The sequence below is a fragment of the Oculina patagonica genome, chromosome 5 (genome assembly GCF_052425735.1).
Source record: "Oculina patagonica isolate OP01 chromosome 5, crgOcupat, whole genome shotgun sequence".
Taxonomy (NCBI): Eukaryota; Metazoa; Cnidaria; class Anthozoa; order Scleractinia; family Oculinidae; genus Oculina; species Oculina patagonica.
The window spans coordinates 15,580,431-15,605,595 of record NC_135762.1 but is presented as its reverse complement, the minus strand read 5'-3'; the positions used below and the strand labels follow the sequence as shown (position 1 = coordinate 15,605,595).

Genomic DNA, 25,165 nt, shown 5'->3' with positions numbered 1-25,165 from the left:
AATAAAAAATATATGCTCCAGAATTTTTTGCTGTTTAACAATTTGATGACTAATAAAACTTAAAGAGATTCCTTTATGTTGACATTGCTGTATTTTGCTGAAAGCGGAGCGAAAATATCATGACTAAGTACCTTCGCTTAACGATAGATGCGCCAAGTACACATGCACCAAAATACTTAATGAATTTGAGAAGAGACAGTAAACTGTAATTAGTTTTTAAAGTGATTTTTCTAAGACATAAGGGCATAGTTTGAAAACGCACGAGGTCGAAACGTCGTGTGTGCGTCACTCCTGATAACATCCAGTGCACTAACATTGCACTTTTAACAAAACAATACCATTTTCTTAAAACATAAGAATTTTGTCGTCATCAAAATTCAATCCCTGAGGCCAAATCAATGGTTATGTTGTAGTTCTCTCAATAAAAACCGAAATTTTTTCGCCTTTATGTCCAAGGTAAAATATCAGATGGTTTTTGTGAAATTGAATGGAATAAAACTCTCAGTATAAGAGCACGTTTATCCTTATCACAATCGTTGGTAATGGTAGGTAATACCTCCTCTTTTTAGGACCTGATTACATGGCGAATTTCAGCCTGATTTGCCGGGCTGAGATTTCAGCCCTTTGATTACATGAAGAAAGTTTCATCCCGGGCCGAATTACAGCTCGGGCTGAAATTTCTTGCCCGGTTTTTGAAACCGGGCTGGAAATCTCAGTCCGGACAAACGGGCTGAAAAACCTCATGTAATCGCGTTTTCAATTTCAGCCCGGGCTGAAAGTGAGCTTGCGGATGCGCAGTGGTGGTTTTCGACGAAAGAAAATGGCGGCCATGATAATTTTTCAACTTTAAAAGTGTTTAGCCCGGGCTGAAATTCGTCATGTAATCAGGCCCTTACTAGTTTGAATTATCTATGGCATACAAAGAGGTATAACACAAGCGAACTTATCCATTGCAAAAGCTGAAATTTTGCGCTCATTCTTCCTGGGCCAATCAAAGCCTAGAAATTTTATGACGAATCAATATCGAGAGAATGAAGCGCCTCTTTAGCGCATTGGACTCCGGATCGATCCATCCGAGTTTGATCGCTGGCTAGGATCATTGTATTGTGTTCATGGATAAATGCCTTTTTCCAATTAAGAGTGTGAATGGGTGCCAGCGAACTGTTGGGGCAAGCTAGCCTATTGCCGGATGAGAAAACTGGAAACCTTAGGATTCCTATCTCACCGAGGGGGGGGGGGTTAGCAATACAGTAAAAACCCGCGAGTAAGAACCTATTATTTTTTAGGTTAGCATAAACAGGTTCTTACATAAAGGGGTTTTAACACAAATTTAGGCTAATTAGGTTCTTGATAGGTTCTCAATTTTAGAATATGACATGATTTACGTGTACAGTAATGCTCTGTCCAAACTTGATTTCCCAAAAGCAAACATTTTAATCAATTTAAGAAAATAAGAACCTGTTTCCAAATTTGAAGCTAAATAGGTTCTTATAAAATGGTATCTAATTGGAAAATTTTCAGGTTCTTAAATGTTAGGTTCTTACTCGTGGGTTTTTACTGTACTCATAGTTGCTTTATGCTGCAAATGAACCCAAGTATGACTTTTAAGTTTTTCGCCAGATGTCTCAAATGAACCTTTATTTTTTCAGACGAGAAATTCTAGAGTTTTAAGCTCAAAGAAAAATCAATTTTTATTGTATAAACTTGCCTGTATTTATTGATTCATTACTTTATAAACTTTAATGACCAAAGTATTCATTGCAAGTTAAATGATTCCATTTTTACTGTATATAATACTATTGTAAAAGAAATCTTCAACACACGCTTGTAAACCGCAATGTGCACAACGTAGTAAATTAATTAGTCTATTTATACTAGAAAACAAATAACTGTCACCAATTTTTTCTTTATAAGAATCTCTATTCTAGGGGTTGATGTTGACGCTGTATCGTTCCGAATCGCAGTAAATTATAAATTATTCCATTTTACTGTTGAAAATATCATGTAAACAAAACCCTCAGCGACCTAAATATAATATTTCAGCTAATGTTGCATAACTCGATACTTCTTGATACTCGAATATATTCTTCTTATATTTCTTCATACTTGAATATATCTAAACTCTACTACACTTTTACTAGTGATGTACCTATAACGTGGTAAATTATTTGATTAATTTATATATCTAGAAAACAAATAATAGTCTCCCTTTTATTTCTTTATCAGAGGGCTGTATGGTCGGTTAAGGCTTACCGTGCGCGTTTTTAATCTTTAGACCGACGCTTCGAACCTCAAAATTACCTTATTTTCCAAGTTTGTAAACAAGGCGGTATTACAATTAACCTTCACAAACACATTTACATTGTTTATGTGCAAGTAATGAAAACATGTACAACACACATATTTACTTTTAGGCGAGGTCATAAAAACATAAAGTTTTAGGTTCATTATAAATTAATGTTCATAAAGTATTTGTCACTTTCATGACAACAACAAGAGACAAATTAAAGTTATTTCCGAAACTACGCCCTTTTGTATTTTGTTAGTGTGTTTGTCTAATTTTCACTTTTCTAAGCTTTGGCGTTTCGAATACAAATGTTTCAATTTGATCATTTTTAGTCAAAAATTCAAGTGCATCATATTTCACTTCATGAAAAAACTAAATAACAATTTTTAGCTGGTATTCTATGTTGAACGCGAACAAGGTTTAAGTAAAACTTTAAAGTACGAAACAAACCTCAGTTTGAGTTGGCCTTCGGCTTCGGCTGTTTCTCAATACCTCCTCTTATTAGACATTCCGTTGATAACAAAAATACAGCACAGTAATAGTAAAATAAATACACAGTTAGCAGAGCTGATACTTCATAATGTGTGCTGACGTACATGTATTACTGTAACTGTTAAAATTTCAATTTCCCCCTAATCATTGCGTCCTCAAACAGTTGCGCCTTCCTTTCTCGAGCTATATTTGCTTTCGTTAGCGTGTTAGAAATAGTGAGATTCTAAAACTAACAATGGATATCGTACCTCTTGGATAAAGTGTTGAAAAACGTTTAATAAAAAATATATGCTCCAGAATTTTTTGCTGTTTAACAATTTGATGACTAATAAAACTTAAAGAGATTCCTTTATGTTGACATTGCTGTATTTTGCTGAAAGCGGAGCGAAAATATCATGACTAAGTACCTTCGCTTAACGATAGATGCGCCAAGTACACATGCACCAAAGATACTTAATGAATTTGAGAAGAGACAGTAAACTGTAATTAGTTTTTAAAGTGATTTTTCTAAGACATAAGGGCATAGTTTGAAAACGCACGAGGTCGAAACGTCGTGTGTGCGTCACTCCTGAAAACATCCAGTGCACTAACATTGCACTTTTAACAAAACAATACCATTTTCTTAAAACATAAGAATTTTGTCGTCATCAAAATTCAATCCCTGAGGCCAAATCAATGGTTATGTTGTAGTTCTCTCAATGAAAACCGAAATTTTTTCGCCTTTATGTCCAAGGTAAAATATTAGATGGTTTTTGTGAAATTGAATGGAATAAAACTCTCAGTTTAAGAGCACGTTTATCCTTATCACAATCGTTGGTAATGGTAGGTAATGCCTCCTCTTTTTAGGACCTGATTACATGGCGAATTTCAGCCTGATTTGCCGGGCTGAGATTTCAGCCCGGCTTCCAAAACAAATCTTCTTAAAAACACGTCTTTGATTACATGAAGAAAGTTTCATCCCGGGCCGAATTACAGCTCGGGCTGAAATTTCTTGCCCGGTTTTTGAAACCGGGCTGGAAATCTCAGTCCGGACAAACGGGCTGAAAAACCTCATGTAATCGCGTTTTCAATTTCAGCCCGGGCTGAAAGTGAGCTTGCGGATGCGCAGTGGTGGTTTTCGACGAAAGAAAATGGCGGCCATGATAATTTTTCAACTTTAAAAGTGTTTAGCCCGGGCTGAAATTCGTCATGTAATCAGGTCCTTACTAGTTTGAATTATCTATGGCATACAAAGAGGTATAACACAAGCGAACTTATCCATTGCAAAAGCTGAAATTTTGCGCTCATTCTTCCTGGGCCAATCAAAGCCTAGAAATTTTATGACGAATCAATATCGAGAGAATGAAGCGCCTCTTTAGCGCATTGGACTCCGGATCGATCCATCCGAGTTTGATCGCTGGCTAGGATCATTGTATTGTGTTCATGGATAAATGCCTTTTTCCAATTAAGAGTGTGAATGGGTGCCAGCGAACTGTTGGGGCAAGCTAGCCTATTGCCGGATGAGAAAACTGGAAACCTTAGGATTCCTATCTCACCGAGGGGGGTTAGCAATACAGTAAAAACCCGCGAGTAAGAACCTATTATTTTTTAGGTTAGCATAAACAGGTTCTTACATAAAGGGGTTTTAACACAAATTTAGGCTAATTAGGTTCTTGATAGGTTCTCAATTTTAGAATATGACATGATTTACGTGTACAGTAATGCTCTGTCCAAACTTGATTTCCCAAAACAAACATTTTAATCAATTTAAGAAAGTAAGAACCTGTTTCCAAATTTGAAGCTAAATAGGTTCTTATAAAATGGTATCTAATTGGAAAATTTTCAGGTTCTTAAATGTTAGGTTCTTACTCGTGGGTTTTTACTGTACTCATAGTTGCTTTATGCTGCAAATGAACCCAAGTATGACTTTTAAGTTTTTCGCCAGATGTCTCAAATGAACCTTTATTTTTTCAGACGAGAAATTCTAGAGTTTTAAGCTCAAAGAAAAATCAATTTTTATTGTATAAACTTGCCTGTATTTATTGATTCATTACTTTATAAACTTTAATGACCAAAGTATTCATTGCAAGTTAAATGATTCCATTTTTACTGTGTATAATACTATTGTAAAAGAAATCTTCAACACACGCTTGTAAACCGCAATGTGCACAACGTAGTAATTTAATTAGTCTATTTATACTAGAAAACAAATAACTGTCACCAATTTTTTCTTTATAAGAATCTCTATTCTAGGGGTTGATGTTGACGCTGTATCGTTCCGAATCGCAGTAAATTATAAATTATTCCATTTTACTGTTGAAAATATCATGTAAACAAAACCCTCAGCGACCTAAATATAGTATTTCAGCTAATCGTTTATAAATGTTACAGTTCGACGTCATATCCAGGTGTTGCATAACTCGATACTTCTTGATACTCGAATATATTCTTCTTATATTTCTTCATACTTGAATATATCTAAACTCTACTACACTTTTACTAGTGATGTACCTATAACGTGGTAAATTATTTGATTAATTTATATATCTAGAAAACAAATAATAGTCTCCATTTTATTTCTTTATCAGAGGGCTGTATGGTCGGTTAAGGCTTACCGTGCGCGTTTTTAATCTTTAGACCGACGCTTCGAACCTCAAAATTACCTTATTTTCCAAGTTTGTAAACAAGGCGGTATTACAATTAACCTTCACAAACACATTTACATTGTTTATGTGCAAGTAATGAAAACATGTACAACACACATATTTACTTTTAGGCGAGGTCATAAAAACATAAAGTTTTAGGTTCATTATAAATTAATGTTCATAAAGTATTTGTCACTTTCATGACAACAACAAGAGACAAATTAAAGTTATTTCCGAAACTACGCCCTTTTGTATTTTGCTAGTGTGTTTGTCTAATTTTCACTTTTCTAAGCTTTGGCGTTTCGAATACAAATGTTTCAATTTGATCATTTTTAGTCAAAAATTCAAGTGCATCATATTTCACTTCATGAAAAAAATTAAATAACAATTTTTAGCTGGTATTCTATGTTGAACGCGAACAAGGTTTAAGTAAAACTTTAAAGTACGAGTCAAACCACAGTTTGAGTTGGCCTTCGGCTAAGTTGTTGTGGTCTATTTCCTATTTTCCATTGTTAGTATTCAATGATTCCCAGTGGTTTCCTGTTATTCGCCGAGAGCTCTTCTACAAAAGCAAACCATTTCTGTTAGCTTTCCCTGTATTGTTATTAGATGCTTTGTTGTCGTCCTCGCTCAAAAGCAGAAAGGCTTACGTCGTCTGTCCTTCGGCGAGTAGAACGCAGATTACTTCGAAATGAACCACGATTACTATGATGAAGGAATACTTTTCTAAAGCCTTGGCGAAAATTTTCATTGAAAATGAAATACAAGCAGGGGCTTATGCCACCGTTTGAGAAAGCAATAAAGGTAACCCAGAAAAATAATGCACTGGTATAGCACGGGATGTTGGGGCCCCATTGAAAGAGAGCAATGTAGATTGAAACGTTAACCGGTAACCAACAGCATATAAAGACAACTACTACAGCGACAACCATCCGCAAAACGCTTCGGTTGCGTTTGGCGACCCTCTTTTTGTCTTTTAAAGACTGGTTGCCTGGGAATTTCTGCCGCTTCAGTGTAATGATGATAATGCTGTACACGATTGACAGAATGGTCACTGGGAAGAAAAAGAAGGTGATAGACAGAATTACAAAGTAGATTGTCATCGCCTTGCCGTGATCGAGGAAAGGACTCCAGTTGTACCTGCAGAAAGTGTCATCGTACAGCTTGTAAGCGTAGAAGTAGGGTGAGTGTAACAGCCCGCCCATCAACCATGTCGCTGCCAAAACCACACGGCGGAGTTTGCTACCACTCGTTAGGCCAGCCTTCATCGGGAAAACCACACCGTAAAATCGATCAATAGCAATTGCCACCAAGCTGAGGATGGAAACGGCTGTTGTCACGTCTTGGATGAAGAACTCCAACTTGCAAAGGACGGACCCTAGCACTCCGCCAACGAACCATCTGCCGGGCGCTGAATGTAGTTCCGAAATCATGCGTGGAATAACAAACATGGTGAAGAGGATGTCAGATGCGGCCATGTTTACAATGAAGTAATTTATGGTGGATCTCATGCTACGGTTCTTAAAAATGACGAGAATAACAAGAGAGTTTCCAAGTAAAGAACCCAAAGCAATGACACAGTATGCGAACGTCTTCCATGCTTTGTCGGTGGACGGGTCCTCGGGAACACCACACGGATATGACACATTTTTCATGATCGTGTCATTGGCGGACATCTTTGATTACAAATGGCCTCTCAATTTGGAGATTCTCGGAATAAAAACCAGGACTTCGTGTCATAAAATGGCCAGCACTGAATCCACAACCGTTCAATAATAACGGACGAATCTTCTTAAAGGATTAATTTTCCTACACAGGAAATAAAAAAAGAGAATATTGCTTTCATAAGAAAGGCGAAATCGATTTGAAATTCACAAACTAACGCTATTCATAATCTGAGGCAATTCGTAGTCTAATGCCATTCAAAATGATTCTAGCAATACGGAATCAACGAAAGGGTACTAACGAGTTGACAAACAATTCGTTCACGACTTGTACCTTGCACACGCAATTATCATTATTTCTTTCGGAAACTAACTATAGTTTCGTTTCCTTTGGCACTAACAAAGAAACTGGCGAAATTAACATCTCATGAATGTATTAAACAATAGTTAGTTAAACTGTATATATCTCCGTGGGTCAAAATCTGACATTTGTTTTTGGTAATTTAAACAGAAGAGCTCAAAACTCTGAGTAATAAACAGATCATAAAGCGGTTATGACGCATCAGAAGAATTTATTTGGTGCGCCCACTTATGCAGCATCAGTATTCAGGTTTTAAGATGTTTCAATATTGCAATTTGCGTTTTAAAAAAGTAATCTTTCTTTTTTGCCGAAAATCTTCCTCCTCTCCGGAACTTTCCGTGAGGTAATTGGTTTAAATTATTAATTTCACAGCAATGGAAATATAGCTGCATTAGTAAAATAAACTCAACAGTGCCAATAACCGTCTAATCTACAAAGGTAATTTTACATTATTTGTAGCCAGATATTTCCCCTTTGAAATAGAAACGAGGATATTACTTCCTAACTTCAAAATTCAGTGATTGACTGTCATCGCTATATTGAGAATACTGACTATTTCATGCCATAACACGTATAACCATCTGCCGTGCGGGGGATAGTATTATAATTTCCAAATTAAAATTACCCACGCTTGTACGATAGTTGTTAAAGATAACTCTTATTTGTGTAAACTCTACAAAATTGCTTAGCCTGATTTTAACAGAGAATTGCGTGATTTTTACAAAAGTAAAGTTAATTTTGTGGCTTGTAAAAAAGGAAATGCTATGCAAATTCGATGGCAAATGTCAAGAACAGACAAATGAAAGAGTTTCCTATATCTTGGCATTATTTTTTGTTTAAATCGTTTCTTATCCAAACAGTGCATTTATTAATAAAAGATAATAAAATATGCTAAGCAACCAACAAAGAAAGGTCAATATTTCTCACAACAGGAAAAATTGAAAGAATATCTGTGTCTTAGAATAACTATTTGAATAAATTTATTTTCAATAATTACATTTTTCTATTATTTTCTCCGTATTCTAGTTCTTGATTCCCAAACGTAGTGCGGATATATCATTTGTCCTTAAGATCTGGTCAGACAGAGCCACAAGTAGTCGCCGGTTTAAATTTCAAAACTTGCGTGCATACTTGAATTCATCACGAAAACACAGAATTGAATTGGTCGTAGCCAAATGGATTCACAGGTTGACTGGAAAAGACAAAAGTTGCCATAGAATAAAAAATACATTTAACACTTTAACATAAAATAATTCACGATCATCAATTTCGGGCGATTTGCATTAAAAGTGGCCCGGCGGTAAAAAGCTTTCATCGACTTTGGTGCAAATTTCATATCGTCAAAGCCAACGCAAGCCAACGAAAATGCTGGCCAAAAGTGTGGTAAATTGGCACAAACAAGGAACTTGCGACTACTGGCGACTTCGTTGAACAGGGCTCTCTATACCACCGAATTCTTAACACTAACATTTCAAGAAATTTAAGGTAATTTGAAAGGAGAATTTTAATGTTTGGAACTTCGGACTGGGCTGAGTTTTCTAGATTGGCCCAGTTCGACATTTTTTTATCATAAGTTCTTTCTGTATCCTGTTCCTCCTAGATTAAAAAACATGAGTATATACAAGTATAAGTATGTATGTGTTGCTTTAGGATAGATCTGTTTGCTGGGATAATAAAAATCATAATAATAAAAACAAGACTACCATATGGCAAAATTTGGCCACGGGTGTGGCCGTTTGTATTCCATATCAAAGATAGAAAGCTTAAATATGAAAACCTTACAGTACTCAACCCATCCCAGCAAAGGAGAGGGAGAACCCGCCAACCCAATTCAGCAACAACAGAACGGAGGGAGCGGAGGGCGGGGAAAAATGTTCTTCAATCGTTGTGAGACCCCCCTGTGAGACTTAAGCGCGAGAGTGATGTAACCGCGCCTCTTCACCTAAGAGCCCGCAAAAATCTTAACCGGAAGTAATGATTGGCAGGAAACAAACTCACCGGAAGCCGGGAAAGACTTACGTCACAAGCTACATAATCCCATTTATTTATGAAAATCCCGTTCATTTTAGATTTAAAACATCAAAGATGAAGGGGAGCCCGCCACAGTCTGAAGACGTCGGGTCTCGGGAGTGGGTTTCATCATTCCTTCTTGTTTGGCCTTGAATACATTGGCCGATATTACATATTTTTAATATAGCTCTGTGTACTTTCTTTATACAGAAGCGCTTTTTCGTTTATAGCGACGGTAACACAATAAAATAGTAGCAAGTAGTTAGATTCCAATAATTTTACTGTTGTTTTGGACTACTGTTGTTGAATCTTTGACAGATAGCTATTTTTTCAATAAATGCTATCAGTCAGTATCAGTATATTACCTTTTCAATTCCGGCTGTTGACCGACATAAGCTGTTATATTACAATGCTCTTACCTCTGGCTAATGTATAACTGTATACAGTGGACGTCTTTTTGAGTATGACGGTTGCGAAATCCGCAATAATTACATTTTTAATCAGTGGATAGTCCCAACTATCGATGATTTTGTTCAAAAATATAAAAAATTCTAACTACTTGACACCTGCTTAATAATTCCCTTTTCCGTTAGAAATAATCTTAAAGACCTTCTCGAACAAAAATAACAATGATAAAAAAATACTATTGAAGCATACTTAAGGGTGATTTCAATATCGAAATATAATTGATTATATTCAGAGCATGAGTTCCTTGAAGATTTAAAATCAAAAGAAATCTATACATAATGAATCGAAGGAAATGAATAATATATTAAAATTCCCACCTATCTGTCATCTGTGTTTACTGATGTTGTCTCACATAAGATTCGCCGATGCACTCATGTTTACTTGCAGCTATTGATCTACTTTTCAATTTTCGAAAAGTGTGGCTTTCAACCGGTACAAATTTAAATTTCATTTGCGAAATCGTCAATGTGCGGCTAAATGTGCAAGCTACGTGTAAAAACTGTTCAAACGAGATTGTTCCAATTTCCTATTAAATGGAACTAACCGATGCAAGTGATGGTCAGTCCCGGATGAAAGTGTTGGACAATTCAGAACCACGGATATTAATATCATATGAAAAGTTTCCTTGTCAATTACGTCTTATTAAAGAGGATCAACAACATATGAAGACTCTTTTAGAGTGAGTGAAGTGCTTCATAACAATTTTCGAGCAGCACCGTTACTCAAACGCTCCCGAAACCTACATCAAAACAAGAGATTATAGCAACCGACCGGTAAAAATGGATGGGAATGGATCAGTGGTTCAGAATTCTTCTGACGAAAAATGTTATCTCGATTCACTCAATCTAGACGCCAGTGCAAAAGTCGGCCAAACGCTGGCATATATTGCTATACTTGTTCTGAGTTTGGCGGGCAACTCGCTCATTGCAGCAGTCTTTTACAAGGAGAAGAACTTGCGCACAACGGTAGACTACTTCATTCTCAACATGGCGTGTTCCGACATTCTGTTCGCCGTTACTGTCGCTCCTCGCAGGATAACTGAAATACTCTCCAGTCCATTTGAATGGCATGTCGATGGATTTATAGGAGAAGCACTCTGCAGAGTGACGTATATCATCCAGGACGTTTCTATTGCTGTGTCTATTGAAAGTTTAGTTTTGATAGCAGTGGAGAGATTTCGATCCATTCTTTTCCCTTTGAGACCAAACTTCATCACGCCTTCCGTAAGAAGCATCTCAATCTTCCTCACTTGGATAGTAGCATTTGGATTTCACGCACCATACATCTACACTTGGCGGTTATCCGTTCAAGGAAACAAGACCCTCTGCATTTATAGTTGGGCTCCGCTTTATAACAAGGATATCATTATGAGAAACTACTTCCTTGTATTGTCTGTTCTACTTTTTATTCTTCCTATGGTTACTTTGACACTTCTGTACTCCATTATCATTGTTCGATTACGAGAACGCAAAGTCAAGGTGATCAATTCTTCAAGAAACCTGAAGAATTCTTGGAACAAACGAAACAGAAACGTCTTTCGAACAGTCATTGCTGTGGTCGTAGTTTTTGCATTGTCTTGGCTACCATTTAATATTTTTGTGTATTTAATTATTTTCTACTGGGATCCATATTCGTCTTGTATTATAAGAACTGTATACATGCCGTATATTGTTCTCTTGGCTCACGCCAATAACGCTGTTAATCCCTACGTGATATTTATTTTCAGTTCAAATTACCGACATGGGTTAAAGGCATTAGTTTGCCCCTTGAAAGTGAGACCTTGTCAAATGGAAGGGCACGCGGGAGCTTCGGTCATCGATTCAAACAAAGTGGGGCATAAGTCAAGCCGGCGTTCGCAGAGAACGACACCCACCTCAGATAAGATTGAGGTGTTCGATGATTGTTTGGACACCAGGCTCTAAATGGGATAAGGCGGATAAGGCATTCAATTTTTACAATGTAAACAATTATCGTAGATAATCCCATTATAATAGCTTATGAGATGACGGCGAAAATACATAAGTGGGGCATAACTCGAGCCGCCGGTTTCAGAGAACGATTCCCACCTCAGATGAGATTGAGGTGTTCGATGATTGTTTGGACACCAGGCTTTAAATGGGATAAGGCAGATAATGCATTCAATTTTTACAACGTAAACAATTATCGAAGATAATCCCATTATAATAGCTTATAAGATGACGGCGAAAATACGTCCTAAAGAAGTGCTGAATGGTTAAAACTATAGTTAGTTAGTAGCCCCCTCTACTAAATAACGAAACAAAATAGCACGTCACAATCAGTTACTTTTATTGGTCTCCTCTCAGCCATATTTTGGAGAAAACATAATAATCGTGTTCCTTTTTAATTATAATTTTGCTTTTGTTTAAATTGGAAAGCAAATATATAATCATCGGATAATTTGCTGTCATCCTATTGAGTTCGCAACTCTCAAGATACGGCTCTTGTTGACATGGCTCAATGACATGGACCATCGGTTGCAAAAGACGAAAATTACTTCATTTATTGCAAGCAAGTTATATTATTTTATAGTGCAATACGTTATCAACAGCCGTTTTCAAAAAAACGCAAGCGTAACGCATTGCAAAAATATCCAAAAGCATATTGAAGTCTTTTCAATTAGTATATAGAAGTATAAAGAAGTAGTGTAGTATATATTGCTTGGTTTGTGTTGAAAAACATTGGTCGAATCATTTTCTTGTAGGTAATGTCGTAACTGAACTTTTTATGTTAATACAATATTTATGTACCTTGCTCTTATATGCATTCAAGTTCAAAAGTGTAACCAAAAAAGCTGAGAGGGAGTGGTAACGAGGTTCTTGATCATGAGCTGACAGCAGTTCTCAAAGTATTGTACTACAAAGAGGATTCGGATGGGCCATTAAAAGGTTGAAACATTTTTTGTTTGGTCAATTTTCAGTTATCGGCAAAGGGGTTAAGGTCGAGTTTAGCTGTCAGTTGAACTTTCGTTTCGCATGTCAAATCATGGTTTTGGCTGTTAGTCCCATCCAGACTCCATATAAAGACCAAATTTGGAAAATTCAGACGATTTAACATTTTTTACGATATAGTAAAATATTGGTGTTAAAATACTGGCATACAACGTAAATAATGTTAGGTGTGTGTTGTATGTTGCAAAAAAAAAATCAGAAACATCAGATTAATTGATATATCTAAAATGTGTTGTATATTATTTAAATGTCAAAGCAAATTTTGAAAGTCAAAGAACATACGTAGGCTATGATCTATCATTTAATTATAATATATCTATCAATGAACCTTTTTTCGAGTTCAACTGTACAGTTCGTCAGGAAATTTATATCGCAAAAAATAATCATAGAAAACTCGGTTTATTCTACTCAAAAGGAGTAAATGAGGAAGCCCTTCGTTGATGCTAGTTATTAGCCTAAAATTAGGATATTTAGATATTGTCGAACAAATTTATCAGCTATTGTATTTATAATATACATACATTTATTCAATCAAATTCTCTCAAGTTGTATTTATGACCAAATATCATTATTTAGTCATATTATAATGTTCTATAATGTTCACATGCATGATTGAATTAAAATTGATGTAATAAAAACTATCCTTTGAACGTAGTTCGCCTCATGCTAAGGAGTCTTAATCTTACAGGTCTGTCTTTTCTTTTTTTCCCATGTTCCCTTTTTTCCCTACTTTTCTAAATTAAATTAGTAGAAACTCAGCTGTGTTCTAATGGAAATCCGCGAATCTGATTGGTTCTCCCACTGTTTTCTATTCGCCGATAGAAAACAGTCGCGCGCGCGAGTAGCTCTTTAAGCGGTAAATTTTCTTGATTTTTGTCTTCAAAGTGCACAATATTGTAGGTTTTGGACTGCAATCCTTTAGAGTTTCTACTAAAACAATTAGACTACTCCCCTCGTTTTCTATGAGCGATAGTCAACTCGGCTGCGCCTCGTTGACTATTTGCTCATAGAAAACTCGGGCTCGTAGTCTAATTGTTAATTATTATTTATACATACTTAGTAACATTGTACTTATTTATTTTTTTTCTGCATGGTACTTAATTACTTATTACTTGTCTTATTTTACTTTTGTCTTCTTTTACGTACAACCTTGTCAAAGCAATTAAACTCAGCTCGTTTAGTTTATTTCTATTCTGAGTAGTTTTTTTGCCTATTTTAGTTAATTTATGTTATGCTCTAATTTATTTTCTATTTAATTTGGCAAAATAAAATGGTTGTTGATGTTGTTGTTGTTGTTGTTGTTGTTGTGAGATGTTTTTATCATTCACTCGTCAAGATTAAGGAGGTGATATCGGAGTATATATGCAAATAGACTGTCCTAGCACGCAAGCACTTCGTGGGGTATATTTTGGTGTCCATCTATGAATTACTAACTTATAAATCTAACTTGATTTTGAATCTTCATTCAATCCTCATTGTTTTCTCATGTTCTTCAAATACACTTATTCCTTATTCATTTCTTCTATTGCATAATCCTAAACAAGTATGGTGACCTATCATTTTTCTCTTGTTTTTTTTTATACATTAATTTCCAGTCTAGATAACAAACAGTCCTTGGAAACGTGAATTACGAAGCAACCTTGAATTTTTTTTTTAAAAAAGGAAGTTCCTATAAGAATTACCACCAATAGGCAAAGTTTGTAAAAATCTCAATCGGGTACTGCAGAAATAAAAACCCTTCTATATAAGAACCTGCATTTTTCCAAGTTTTCCATTTTCCATGATTTAATTGATGTTTACTGGAAAATTACTCTATTTAGTTTCTATTTCTATTTCTTCTATTTGTTTTCTTAAGAAAAAAAGGTGTTTGTTGCTGGGAGAATATGGTGCTGACTATTGTTTACTAAGTTCACTAGGTTCTTATATGCCATTCTACTTAAAGGAGCACTGACCTTAGGGAGTAGGAGCGGGGAGAGAATAAACCCTAAGAAAATCATGTTCATTCAGTGGTAGGAAGATGCTTTGATGCTTAAATGTTACTTGGTCTAGTGTTTATGTAAAAACAATCGAACTTTTTGTATTTACTTTTTGTATTTAACATATGTCCACACATGCACAGAATGATGTGTTGACAACAAGATATGCCATTTCGCATCAGCTCCTTTGATCTTGTAAGTAGCAGGCGAAACAAAACACTACGATAACAATGCCTAACTACTCCAGCTAAATAATTCCGTATTTGAACACGCGAAATTATTCGAAAAAAAAAAACATTTCATTTCAACAGGACTTAAATTAGTTCATCTCGTAAAATTTATAAATACTTAAAACTTTCGTACAGGAGTTGTACGTAAAACAATGTACTGAGTAGGATAAGCTAACATCAACAGAAGAAAAACTCACCTTTACATTTCTTTTACGTCTTGAACAGTGACTTACTTTCTTGATCGTTTGTTAGTAACTAATTCTTACGTTATATTTAGATCATCGTGTTTAGAATGCAGATTTTACAAAGCTTTTTAAGGTGAAAATGCTCGTTCTTAACCACAAAATTATATCGTTTCGACCAATTTTCGAGTTGAAATAAGCTGTGGGCTAAAACATTCGTAAACTAGATTAAATGAACTTATCGAGTTCGTTTGAACAATCCGACACTCTTCAGAATTACTACTAATTAGTACTTTAATTTTCTTAAATTGAACTGTGTGCGAGAGCCTGCGCGGGATAAGATATACTGGTGGCACGCAAAGTTCTTTTTAATTACACAACAATGTATTTCTTTAAAGGATTATTTTTTTGGTGGAATTATTTGAACGAAATTAAAGTCACGTCAAATACATTTCAGAAATCCGCACGCTGGCAGGTTCTAGAAAGCAGCATGTTAAATTTACTACTGTCATTAAAAAAGATTCTGTGTCTAAATTCTGGCAAAAGTGACTCTCATTTCTTGTTTTCCGCCATGCGGCATACGAGAACGACTTTTTAATTGAAGCGTTCCACAAATTAAATTTGTCGCTTATTTGTTTACAATTTCTGCAATTTATAATAAACTGAAAACCATATATATCAGTACAATTTAAATTTTGCCGTTTTATAAAAATATAACACCTTATTGAGTTACTTTTTAGTGAAGGCAAACGGTAAATGCACTGACTCTTTAGATACATGTAACTTCTATCTCTGCGTGACAACACACTAAGCTAAAAAATACATTGCCAATTTAGTATTTAGACGAGTGTATTCGTTACACTGTAAATACTTCCAACCCTTTTATAATCCTTGTATGTTAATTTTTAAAAGTGAAAATCACATAATATTCGTACCTTTTATAGAGGAACAACTTGTTGTCGCCGCCCCTGGAAATATAAGAAGCCGCTCACACGACCGGGAACGATTAAGAGCCTGTATCTGTAATAGTGGTCTGCCCGATCTGGCTTGTTAAATAGATTTCGCTCTTTTCTAGTGTGTTGCAAGGCTTTCATGTACTTATACTAAAAACACAATTCACTTGACCGGATCATTAATTTTTTTCGAGTTTTTAAGGATTTTCGGTTCACCCGAACGAGCACTTGTAACGACCACTGTCAAGGCTTAAATTTACCACAACTTTGAAAATTAATTAAAAAAGAACTAACAACTTCTGTACCAAACAAACACTACAGCCTGTTAAATTATGTCTTTTTAATTTATCACACCAACTTTCATGAACATTGAGCTCGAATCAAGCTAGCAGCAAAACATTAACGACACCCCTATCACACACCTTGATGAAACACTTGAAAACGGCTCAGATTCAAACTTTATTTTTGAAAAAGTGAGGCGGTCTACTTCAATCAAACCAACGCAGCCGAAAAGTAGATGTAATAGAAAATGTTCCTATCGAAAAAAACCTTTTGGTATCGTCTTAATGAAATATTTACAGCTGTGTAAACTTGCCCAATTTCGAAGATCTTCATGTTTGCAACCATTTTGAGGGACTCGTCAGGACGAGGAGTTTCATCAACTGGCCTCGCAGACATACCTAAACTTGCCCAATTTCGAAGATCTTCATGTTTGCAACCATTTTGAGGGACTCGTCAGGACGAGGAGTTTCATCAACTGGCCTCGCAGACATACCTAACACCATCAGAAATAAACAAAGATTAGATATAAATGCATTGCAGTTCAACTGAAAGAGAATAAATCGTGTTTAAAAATGGAAGCTCGACTTACATTTCAACGATTTCTACGGGCGAAGGTCATTCTTGTTCGAATTTCGCTTGATGATTCCACAACAAATAACAATATTTGACACGCAGACTTTGACTGAATGTAGTGTTTGAATCAGTTAAAGGTAGTAACCTCGTGCTTTCCCTTCTTTACCGGCGAACAGCGAAGTTGTTTTCACGACAAAACAGCAAGCATCAGGTAAAGAAGACCAAACTGACATGTTTATCGATTGGTCGGTTATATACTTCATGTATGGAGTACCGTTGTGTACCGTATGTGTACCGTATAGTGTCTCATACATGAAGTAGTGACCGACAGGCCGTTTCTTCAGCTGTTTCTTCGACGTTCAACGTTTTGCGATGGAAAATCTTTGCTGTACGCCAGTAAGGAAGGAAAAGCACAAAGTTACTGCCTTGAGCTGATTCATAGGTTACATTAAGTCGAAGTTTATATGTCAAATATTGTTATTTCTAGTGGAATCATCGAGCGAAATTCCAATAGTAACAACCGTACGTACGTAGACGTCCGTAACAGTCAAAATGTAAGTCGAGCTTCCATTTTTAAACACGATTTCTTCTCTTTCAGTTGAACTGCACTGCATTTATATCTAATCTTTGTTTATTTCTGAAGGTGTGAGGTATGTCTGCGAAGCCAGTTGATGAAACTCCTCGTCCTGACGAGTCCCTCAAAATGGCTGCAAACATGAAGATCTTCGAAATTGGGCAAGTTTACACAGCTGTAAATATTTCATTAAGACGATACCAAAAGGTTTTTTTCGATAGGAACATTTTCTATTACATCTACTTTTCGGCTGCGTTGGTTTGATTGAAGTAGACCGCCTCACTTTTTCAAAAATAAAGTTTGAATCTGAGCCGTTTTCAAGTGTTTCATCAAGGTGTGTGATAGGGGTGTCATTAATGTTTTGCTGCTAGCTTGATTCGAGCTCAATGTTCATGAAAGTTGGTGTGATAAATTAAAAAGACATAATTTAACAGGCTGCAGTGTTTGTTTGGTATAGAAGTTGTTAGTTCTTTTTTAATTAATTTTCAAAGTTGTGGTAAATTTAAGCCTTGACAGTGGTCGTTACAAGTGCTCGTTCGGGTGAACCGAAAATCCTTAAAAACTCAAAAAAAATTAATGATCCGGTCAAGTGAATTGTGTTTTTAGTATAAGTACATGAAAGTCTTGCAACACACTAGAAAAGAGCGGAATCTATTTAACAAGCCAGAACGGGCAGACCACTATTACAGATACAGCCTCTTAAACCCCCGACTCTATTGCGGTTTCAAGAGGTATTCATTGTATGTATTTTATTAATTTAAATACCACGTGTGGAAACTATTAAACTCTTCAGCAATTGATGTAAAATGCATGACATATTCGAGACATATCTACACCCTGACTGCATGGAGTAGTCCCGCTATGCAAATTGCAACTTGGAAGGCCACAAGGAGAATAAAGGAGTCCGACAGAACGGTTCGTGATTTACTTTGTAAACATTATCTGGGAGGAAAGCATTCACAACTGGTAAGCAAATGTTTTCTAAATATTAATGAAGTCAGTCACGGAGGCAACCTGACTACAGCTTCCATTGTAGACGGCAGACATATGAAAATGTAGACGGAAGCATCGATTGGTTCAGGTTATATTGGTCGACGAGCCCTTAGCGACTGCACGCATTGACAATGTACTCAAATTCCATGCGACGAGAGGTTGTGATAAGTGGAACAAGTGTTACATTTGTGAGTTATTTTAACATCTTTTTAATGGTTTATCTTATCATACCTTATGGGTGCTAGAATACTTTCGAATTCCAGTATTTTTTTGCGGCATGTGCCGGTAGCTTGTGTTCTATTGAAGATATTGATACCTTTCGAGACAATAAAACATGTACCATCCGCCTGCATTCCCATTTTTGCAATTAAAGTAGGTCTTATGCCTGTAGCTTGCACGACTCAAAATGGCATGAAAAGTTCTCCACGAAAGAAAACAATAACAAAAAATTCTTATTCTAGCTTTTGCTTCCTAAGCAGCCATTCCTTTCGTCAGTAATGAGTATCCAGCTTTCCTCGCGAGGAACGTTTACGTAGTGTGTTGAATAAAGTCTGCACGGTGTAGTAGGGGGACAGGGCCGTTTCGGGTAGTGTTGACGGAGAGAGTGGTGGTCGGGAGGGAGAGGGGCTGGTGAGGATTTTGGTATTTTTTTGTTACCTAAATGCTGTCAGTAATTTCCATATAGAAAATGTCACCTCTGGTCACACATAAAAAAAAAAACATTTATTGATAAATGTCACGCGACTATACGTGTAACTGGAAGCATTCAGTGCAAGTCCAGTCAAGTTATTGATGATTGCGGCTAAAAGCTTACAGCTGAAGTCTGATTTTTCGAATATAGACAAAAATATATTTTGAAACAAGCGACTCAGCCTTTCTCCAACTTTGTCTATCTCGAACCTTTGATTATATGTTCATGAAATGTTGACCCTGACAAAATGATTTTGTATCGAAAAAAAACTACATGTAATTATAATCGGCCCTTTCGACTTAATAAACAGATTGAGGATAGTGGAATTAATCAGAACCACTCGATCTTTCATAAACGGCTTCTCTGCTCGATTGGCAAAGAAAAATATACAAAGTCATCAACGACATAAAAAAAACATGCAAGTCGACGAGTTGTACAACTCGAGAATGACTCATTTTGAACCACAATTTCCAATGGCAGAACTTAGGTGGCAATGAATGTGTTTAAGGTCAGGCAGGACCCTTGCAATCATTATTTATGTATTTATTTAAAGAGTATGCACGAACTGAATCGACTGAAGCCGACAACAAACGAAATATTCATGAGAATTTTTTTCTCAAAGTTCTTTGTTCAAGTAATTACATGCTATTGTTCTCAGCTGCGCTGGAACAAAGCGAATTATCATAATTAGATTCACAGCTTTAAATATAGTGCACGTTGTTGTAAACATTGACTCGGAACGTCTTCGGAAGCCTCGAAACCTGCAATTTTGTGTCCAAGCTTTCTCCACCGATATAGAATTTCAGGAACTGATTCGCGAGGAACATAAACTTGGTGTACTCTATTGTGCTATGACAAGAGCGACTTTTAAACGTCTTTCTCAAAATTAAGATAGCACGTTTCAAAGTTTAGATTTTACATTTTTTACTCTCTTAGAAGCCATAGCACAATAGAGGTTATGATTTATCACTAGGGTATGTAATCATTCAAGTCGGTGAGCTGTTCTAGCTGAAATCTTGGACACAAAATCGCATTATCTGCGGTTAAACTTTTAAAAGCTTGTAACATCACAGTCAACGGTCATCTCTCAGTAAAACGACAATCATGATGTAATTCCATCATCCCCTAATATCCTTGATAAATTTTAGCGGCATCGATGTTCAAAATGTAGCGAATTAAAGCTTTATAAAATAGCACTTCGTCAAGAAATTTGGCTAATGAAGTTATTAATGAGCAAGGGTCCTGCGCGACCTTAAACAAAGCTATTCAACTACCAATTTCATTACTATAGGGCATTGTTTTTTTGTGGAGCCAATATATGAAGTTCGAATTCAAACAAGAGACAATAGCTCTCAAGAAACCTTTTCATACTTACAGCAAACCAATGCTGTAAGAATAACCCCAAAATTGAATACACTCTCCAACGACTATCACCCCGTATTTTTACTTCAATGATGTCGCAGTAATAAAAGTTGCGCGAGACCCCACAGTTTTTGTATGCTGCACTGACTGAATTTTAGCCGTAGTCTCAAATACAACAACTAATTCGCACTGCAAACCATTATAGCTATTCTCTAATAATCCTGCGCCAAAGTGCCGCTCTGAAGCACAATGACCCATACCTTTTCAAACACATTAATAATTCATCTAGTTAAAACAAAGGAAATCAGAACCGTGACGGAGTTTGGAAATCTGATCTTAATTAGCATAGATTCTGACGATTTTATTTTTCCGTTTTCGTTGTAGTTTTAGTTTCGATTGAGAAGATATATCAACCACTCGACAGAGTGTTTCATCACATTTCAAAACACCTCGAAGTTCGTCAAAAATACTCCGCTGTGCGTCGTACTTTCAACTCTCTTCTCGGTGTTTGGAAATGTGATAAAAAACGCTGTCTCGTGTTTGATATATTACTTCACATATAGCCACATAATGAAGTCCACATTTTTTTTCAAAGTCTACCGCTACTATCTTTTTAGATAAAATAGTAAACAAAGAACATACCTGCAAACACGAGAAAAAATTCGTCCGGCGGGTCAGCTGCTTTCTGTGGCGCGGCGAACGAAAGGGAATAATTCTATTTGCTCTTTCAAGCGTTATAATTGACGTACTTAGAGCTGATGTGCATTCGTCTATCATGTTTACAACTGATTAGAATCAATTACATGCAACTTTACAAAATCGTTTGACTGTAAAAACAAAGCATTTTAGATATCGAAAACTGCCATTTCATTTAGACAATTTTATATTTATGCTGCTTACGTTTTGCCTCCGTGACTGACTTTATTGATATTTAGAAAACATGTTCTCACCAGTTTTGTATGCCTTCCTCCCAGATTCTGTTTACAATGTAAATCACGAGCCTAATTTTGAGGCTCGGTTGAACAGTTAGCACCAAATCAATGTATTTATTTGCGCATTTATTTATTTGGACAATGTCCCATATTGTTACAGTACTCCTTCTTTAGTGTTGACACATTATTATGCTTGAAGTCCCTCAAACATTTCTGCACTGAATTATCGAAGCCCAAACAAAATAAAAACTGTCATATACTGACCATGCTATTGTCACAGCGGTTATGAATATGCTTTCACATTGTCGGTTTCCGAGCGTTTTAGGTAGCACGTCGCAATACTTAGAAAGCTAATCGAGCATGTGCCAACGAGCTGTCAAAACAGTCCCGCAAAGAACACCCACTAAGACGAACTGGTGTAACTACAGAAGGTTGAACTAAAGGGTTGTGTCTGAATTTTTTTCAAGGAACAACTTCCTATAGCTTTAATGATGTTTACGTCAGACTGGCTTTGTTCATCACCAAGCCTCGTTTTCGAAGTGCAAACTTGAAAATTTTATCCTAAACGAATTCCTTAAGCAGCAAAGATGAAAAGAATACCCACATGAAAACTGTATGAAGGTGGCAGAAGGTTGAGAATAATTCGGGTAAACGAGTCTTGCTGGTGAATTCTGAGCATATGACGTTATCATGTGTAAAGCCTATTGATTCACCTTGGCCATTCGTCTATAAAGACCAGAACGAAGTAAAATACAAGCAACCCTACTTATTCTTATCAGTACGGTTCAATCTATAAAACGGATTTTGTTATTGTTGATATTTCAGAGGGTGTGAGCTACACGTGATAATGTGAACAGTTAACAGTGAAATAAATAAACATGTATGTAATGATAATGCCTATTTTGAAACCGAAGGGGGGGGGGGGGGGGGGGGGAGTGGGGAAGGCGTAATAAAAATTCGGGGTCTTCTTTGGTGGCCATTTTTTCTTCCTTTAAAATGAAATTTCCGAGCTCTACATGTTGATGTTTGGGACCGTTTAGCAACAGGGAGGAAGGGGATAGCCTAATTTAAGAGTAACCTTATGAACCAAGACCCCAGGGATTTCCCCTTGATGAAAACCTTGGGATCCAGCTTGTGATGCCATCATGTCCCATACCTGCACACAGCGCTCTGTTCAAGTCCGGGTGTTGCTGCGACGGTGACAAAACCATTATAAAGAAGTCCACAACACGAAGAGCCATGAGAAAAACTCGCAGTCGAGCCATACTGACATCACAAGGTAAAGAGGCTGACAGGAAATACAGAAATCTGAACTTTACTAATTCACATTAGTAAAACTCTGAGGTTTTAATTCGGCGGCCCTCGTGGCCACCGTTCGAGAGGACCACCACGACGCATTCGCGATCCTTGATACTTCTTTACAGAGAATCCGTGCTGGGTCACCGCAAGCCCAGCAGTGATCATGACACCGGGGGATTATTTGTTCTTGTTATCCAGGTAATATATTCCTGATTCGACGTGTTTGTGCATTAAGGAAGCCTCTGAAAGAAATAAAACGCTGAATACCATGTTACGGTTATGACGGCAGCATGTTAGACATTTTTTTCTTAAACGGCCACTTTGGTCTCCGAAGTTATATTTTTATATCCCGATTGTTTTCGATGTCGCCGACCCATCGAGAAGAATTAATTGGACTAATTTCGGTGTCCAACTTGAACCCTCGTTAGATCACGGTTATCGCGGCACTGTAGCGTGGCTGAATGAGACCACCCAACGTCCGATCCTAGTCGGTAGGAAATATAAACAATCCTTTGGCTCGTTTACAAAGTTGATTTTTAGCGAATGGGCTTTGTTAAGTCTCTTGCTCCGAACACTTTCAATAGCGTATCAAGCTGAGTTTCAACAAAAGACTGTTAAAAAACAGTTTTCGCAAGCTCGTTCGCCTGCTCGCCTGTCATGGCAACTCAGTGTCGGAAAGTGCGATGTGGGACTGGTAACTTTGCATCATCAGCAACAACTAAAACTGATGGCAAAAACGTAGCCAATAGTCGATTGTGTGTATTGAACAATTATTACGGTAATCTATATTATGGTCAATTTTATTACGGCACGGGTCTTTAACAAGACCTTAGTACTAGTCTAATTGGCAAGAGTAAAACAAGATTTCTAGTCACGCTTCTGCTGTATGGCTGAAATTATACAATTTATGGCGTGAAAAGTGATGAACAAAATCACGATCTATGAACGCGGTACATTGTGAAAGACACGAATCATAATTTGTGAGTGCAAGGAAATCATCTTGGTTGGAGTCCGATACGGCTCTCTTTGCATATCATTGCATATGAAAGGTCGTGCATGTTTTCGCGAAATTCAGAGTTCCTTCCCTCCAAGTCCCGGGCTTTTGCGCCAAACACCAATCATCCGTTAACGAGATACTGAACCATAGCTTTATTAAACAGGTTCATTGACTATTCCATCGTCCCTATTGCACCCAATAGCATCGTCATACATCGAAAAAATAACATGAACACTGAGTTAATTTCCACGTTCAGACCTAAAAGCTTGCATACGCAGGTAACCTTTTTAGGTCAGAAACCTGTGTCCGTGGATGAAAGAGCCAACGATGTTATTAAAGCCTAGCTAATGGCCAGACGCAGACAAAAAAGAACGGAGTGCAAAAAAGTTATAGACACACTACGAAGTTTTTTTTATGTTAACACCAAAAAATATAATGTATACCTTCTCCACTGACTGCCTTAGCTCGGTCGTTCTTATGGAGGCCTTTAGTGACACACTGTGTCAGTGTAAACCACTAATTCACTATCCCCCGCTCAACTTTGTAAGTAATTTTCCATTCGTAAAAGGCACTAAATTGAGAAAACACAAAACGGAACATGAAAGCAATACCCGAAATATAAAACCAACAAAAAATTCTATTTTAACAAATTCGTAAGTATATACGTAAGAGGCGGCTGCACCGCACTGGCAGGCGCCTAATGACTTCTTCCCTAAAACATTTTCCATTTTTACAGACGACTTATTGTATTGTAACATTTGCAAAACAAAGAAAATAGTAATAAAAAGGAAGTTTTCGAAAGCATCTGCTCATTTTTTTTTTCGTTTGAAGAAATCAATTTGTGAAGCATTTTCCTTTTTAGCTGTATTATAACGGGACATGTCCTTTAAATTAATTAAAGGAGACAGATTTTTTTTAAGATATATGTAGAAGTTGGCCATTTGTCGCTATTAAAATGAATCCAGTAAAAGGAAAGCAATTTTCTGATATGCTGCGACAAGACCGTGCCTCCGATCAATTCAAATAACACACTTGAGCAGGCGAGAGAAAAGAGATAAAACCCTCGAATAATGTGTGTTTTAATTAGATTGCAGACGTACAATTAATGTTTCCGGATATGCTAGTTCCTGTTTTTTCAGGGATATGGAATATTCAATTATGGCGCTTTGGGGGAACCGCTTAAGAAAACAACTATTTGCAATTCTTTAAAAAAGGGACGTCAAGCCTTGAAGCAGTAGCAGTTTTT

At 36.6% G+C, this 25,165-nt stretch overlaps 2 protein-coding genes and 1 long non-coding RNA gene across 3 annotated transcripts in view; 1 reads left to right on the top strand and 2 right to left on the bottom strand.

Annotated features, from left to right (window-relative positions):
• LOC144652962 (uncharacterized) overlaps positions 1-17,361 on the bottom strand; it is a 124,928-nt gene extending 107,567 nt beyond the window's left edge. The window contains exons 1-2 of the long non-coding RNA XR_013570638.1: positions 17,088-17,361; positions 16,268-16,991 (exon numbers count right to left, since the gene is read on the bottom strand). This is a non-coding gene — a long non-coding RNA (uncharacterized LOC144652962). The remainder of the gene's footprint in view (positions 1-16,267; positions 16,992-17,087) is intronic.
• LOC144654525 (putative G-protein coupled receptor 19) lies at positions 5,761-7,514 on the bottom strand. Its single transcript, XM_078514677.1, has 2 exons — positions 7,370-7,514; positions 5,761-7,212 (listed from the first exon to the last, which is right to left on the bottom strand). Exon 2 carries the CDS (start codon positions 7,077-7,079, stop codon positions 6,009-6,011), a length of 1,071 nt encoding a protein of 356 aa, XP_078370803.1. The 5' UTR covers positions 7,080-7,212; positions 7,370-7,514; the 3' UTR covers positions 5,761-6,008.
• LOC144653954 (neuropeptide FF receptor 2-like) lies at positions 10,686-11,828 on the top strand. The gene has a single exon (XM_078514085.1). The coding sequence runs from the start codon at positions 10,686-10,688 to the stop codon at positions 11,826-11,828; it is 1,143 nt and encodes a 380-aa protein (XP_078370211.1).
• Positions 17,362-25,165: the final 7,804 nt, after the last annotated feature.

Bases quoted from the DNA above. Each gene is read 5' to 3' on its own strand.
- LOC144654525 (XM_078514677.1), bottom strand. From the start codon at position 7,079: ATGTCCGCCAATGACACGATCATGAAAAATGTGTCATATCCGTGTGGT.
- LOC144653954 (XM_078514085.1), top strand. From the start codon at position 10,686: ATGGATGGGAATGGATCAGTGGTTCAGAATTCTTCTGACGAAAAATGT.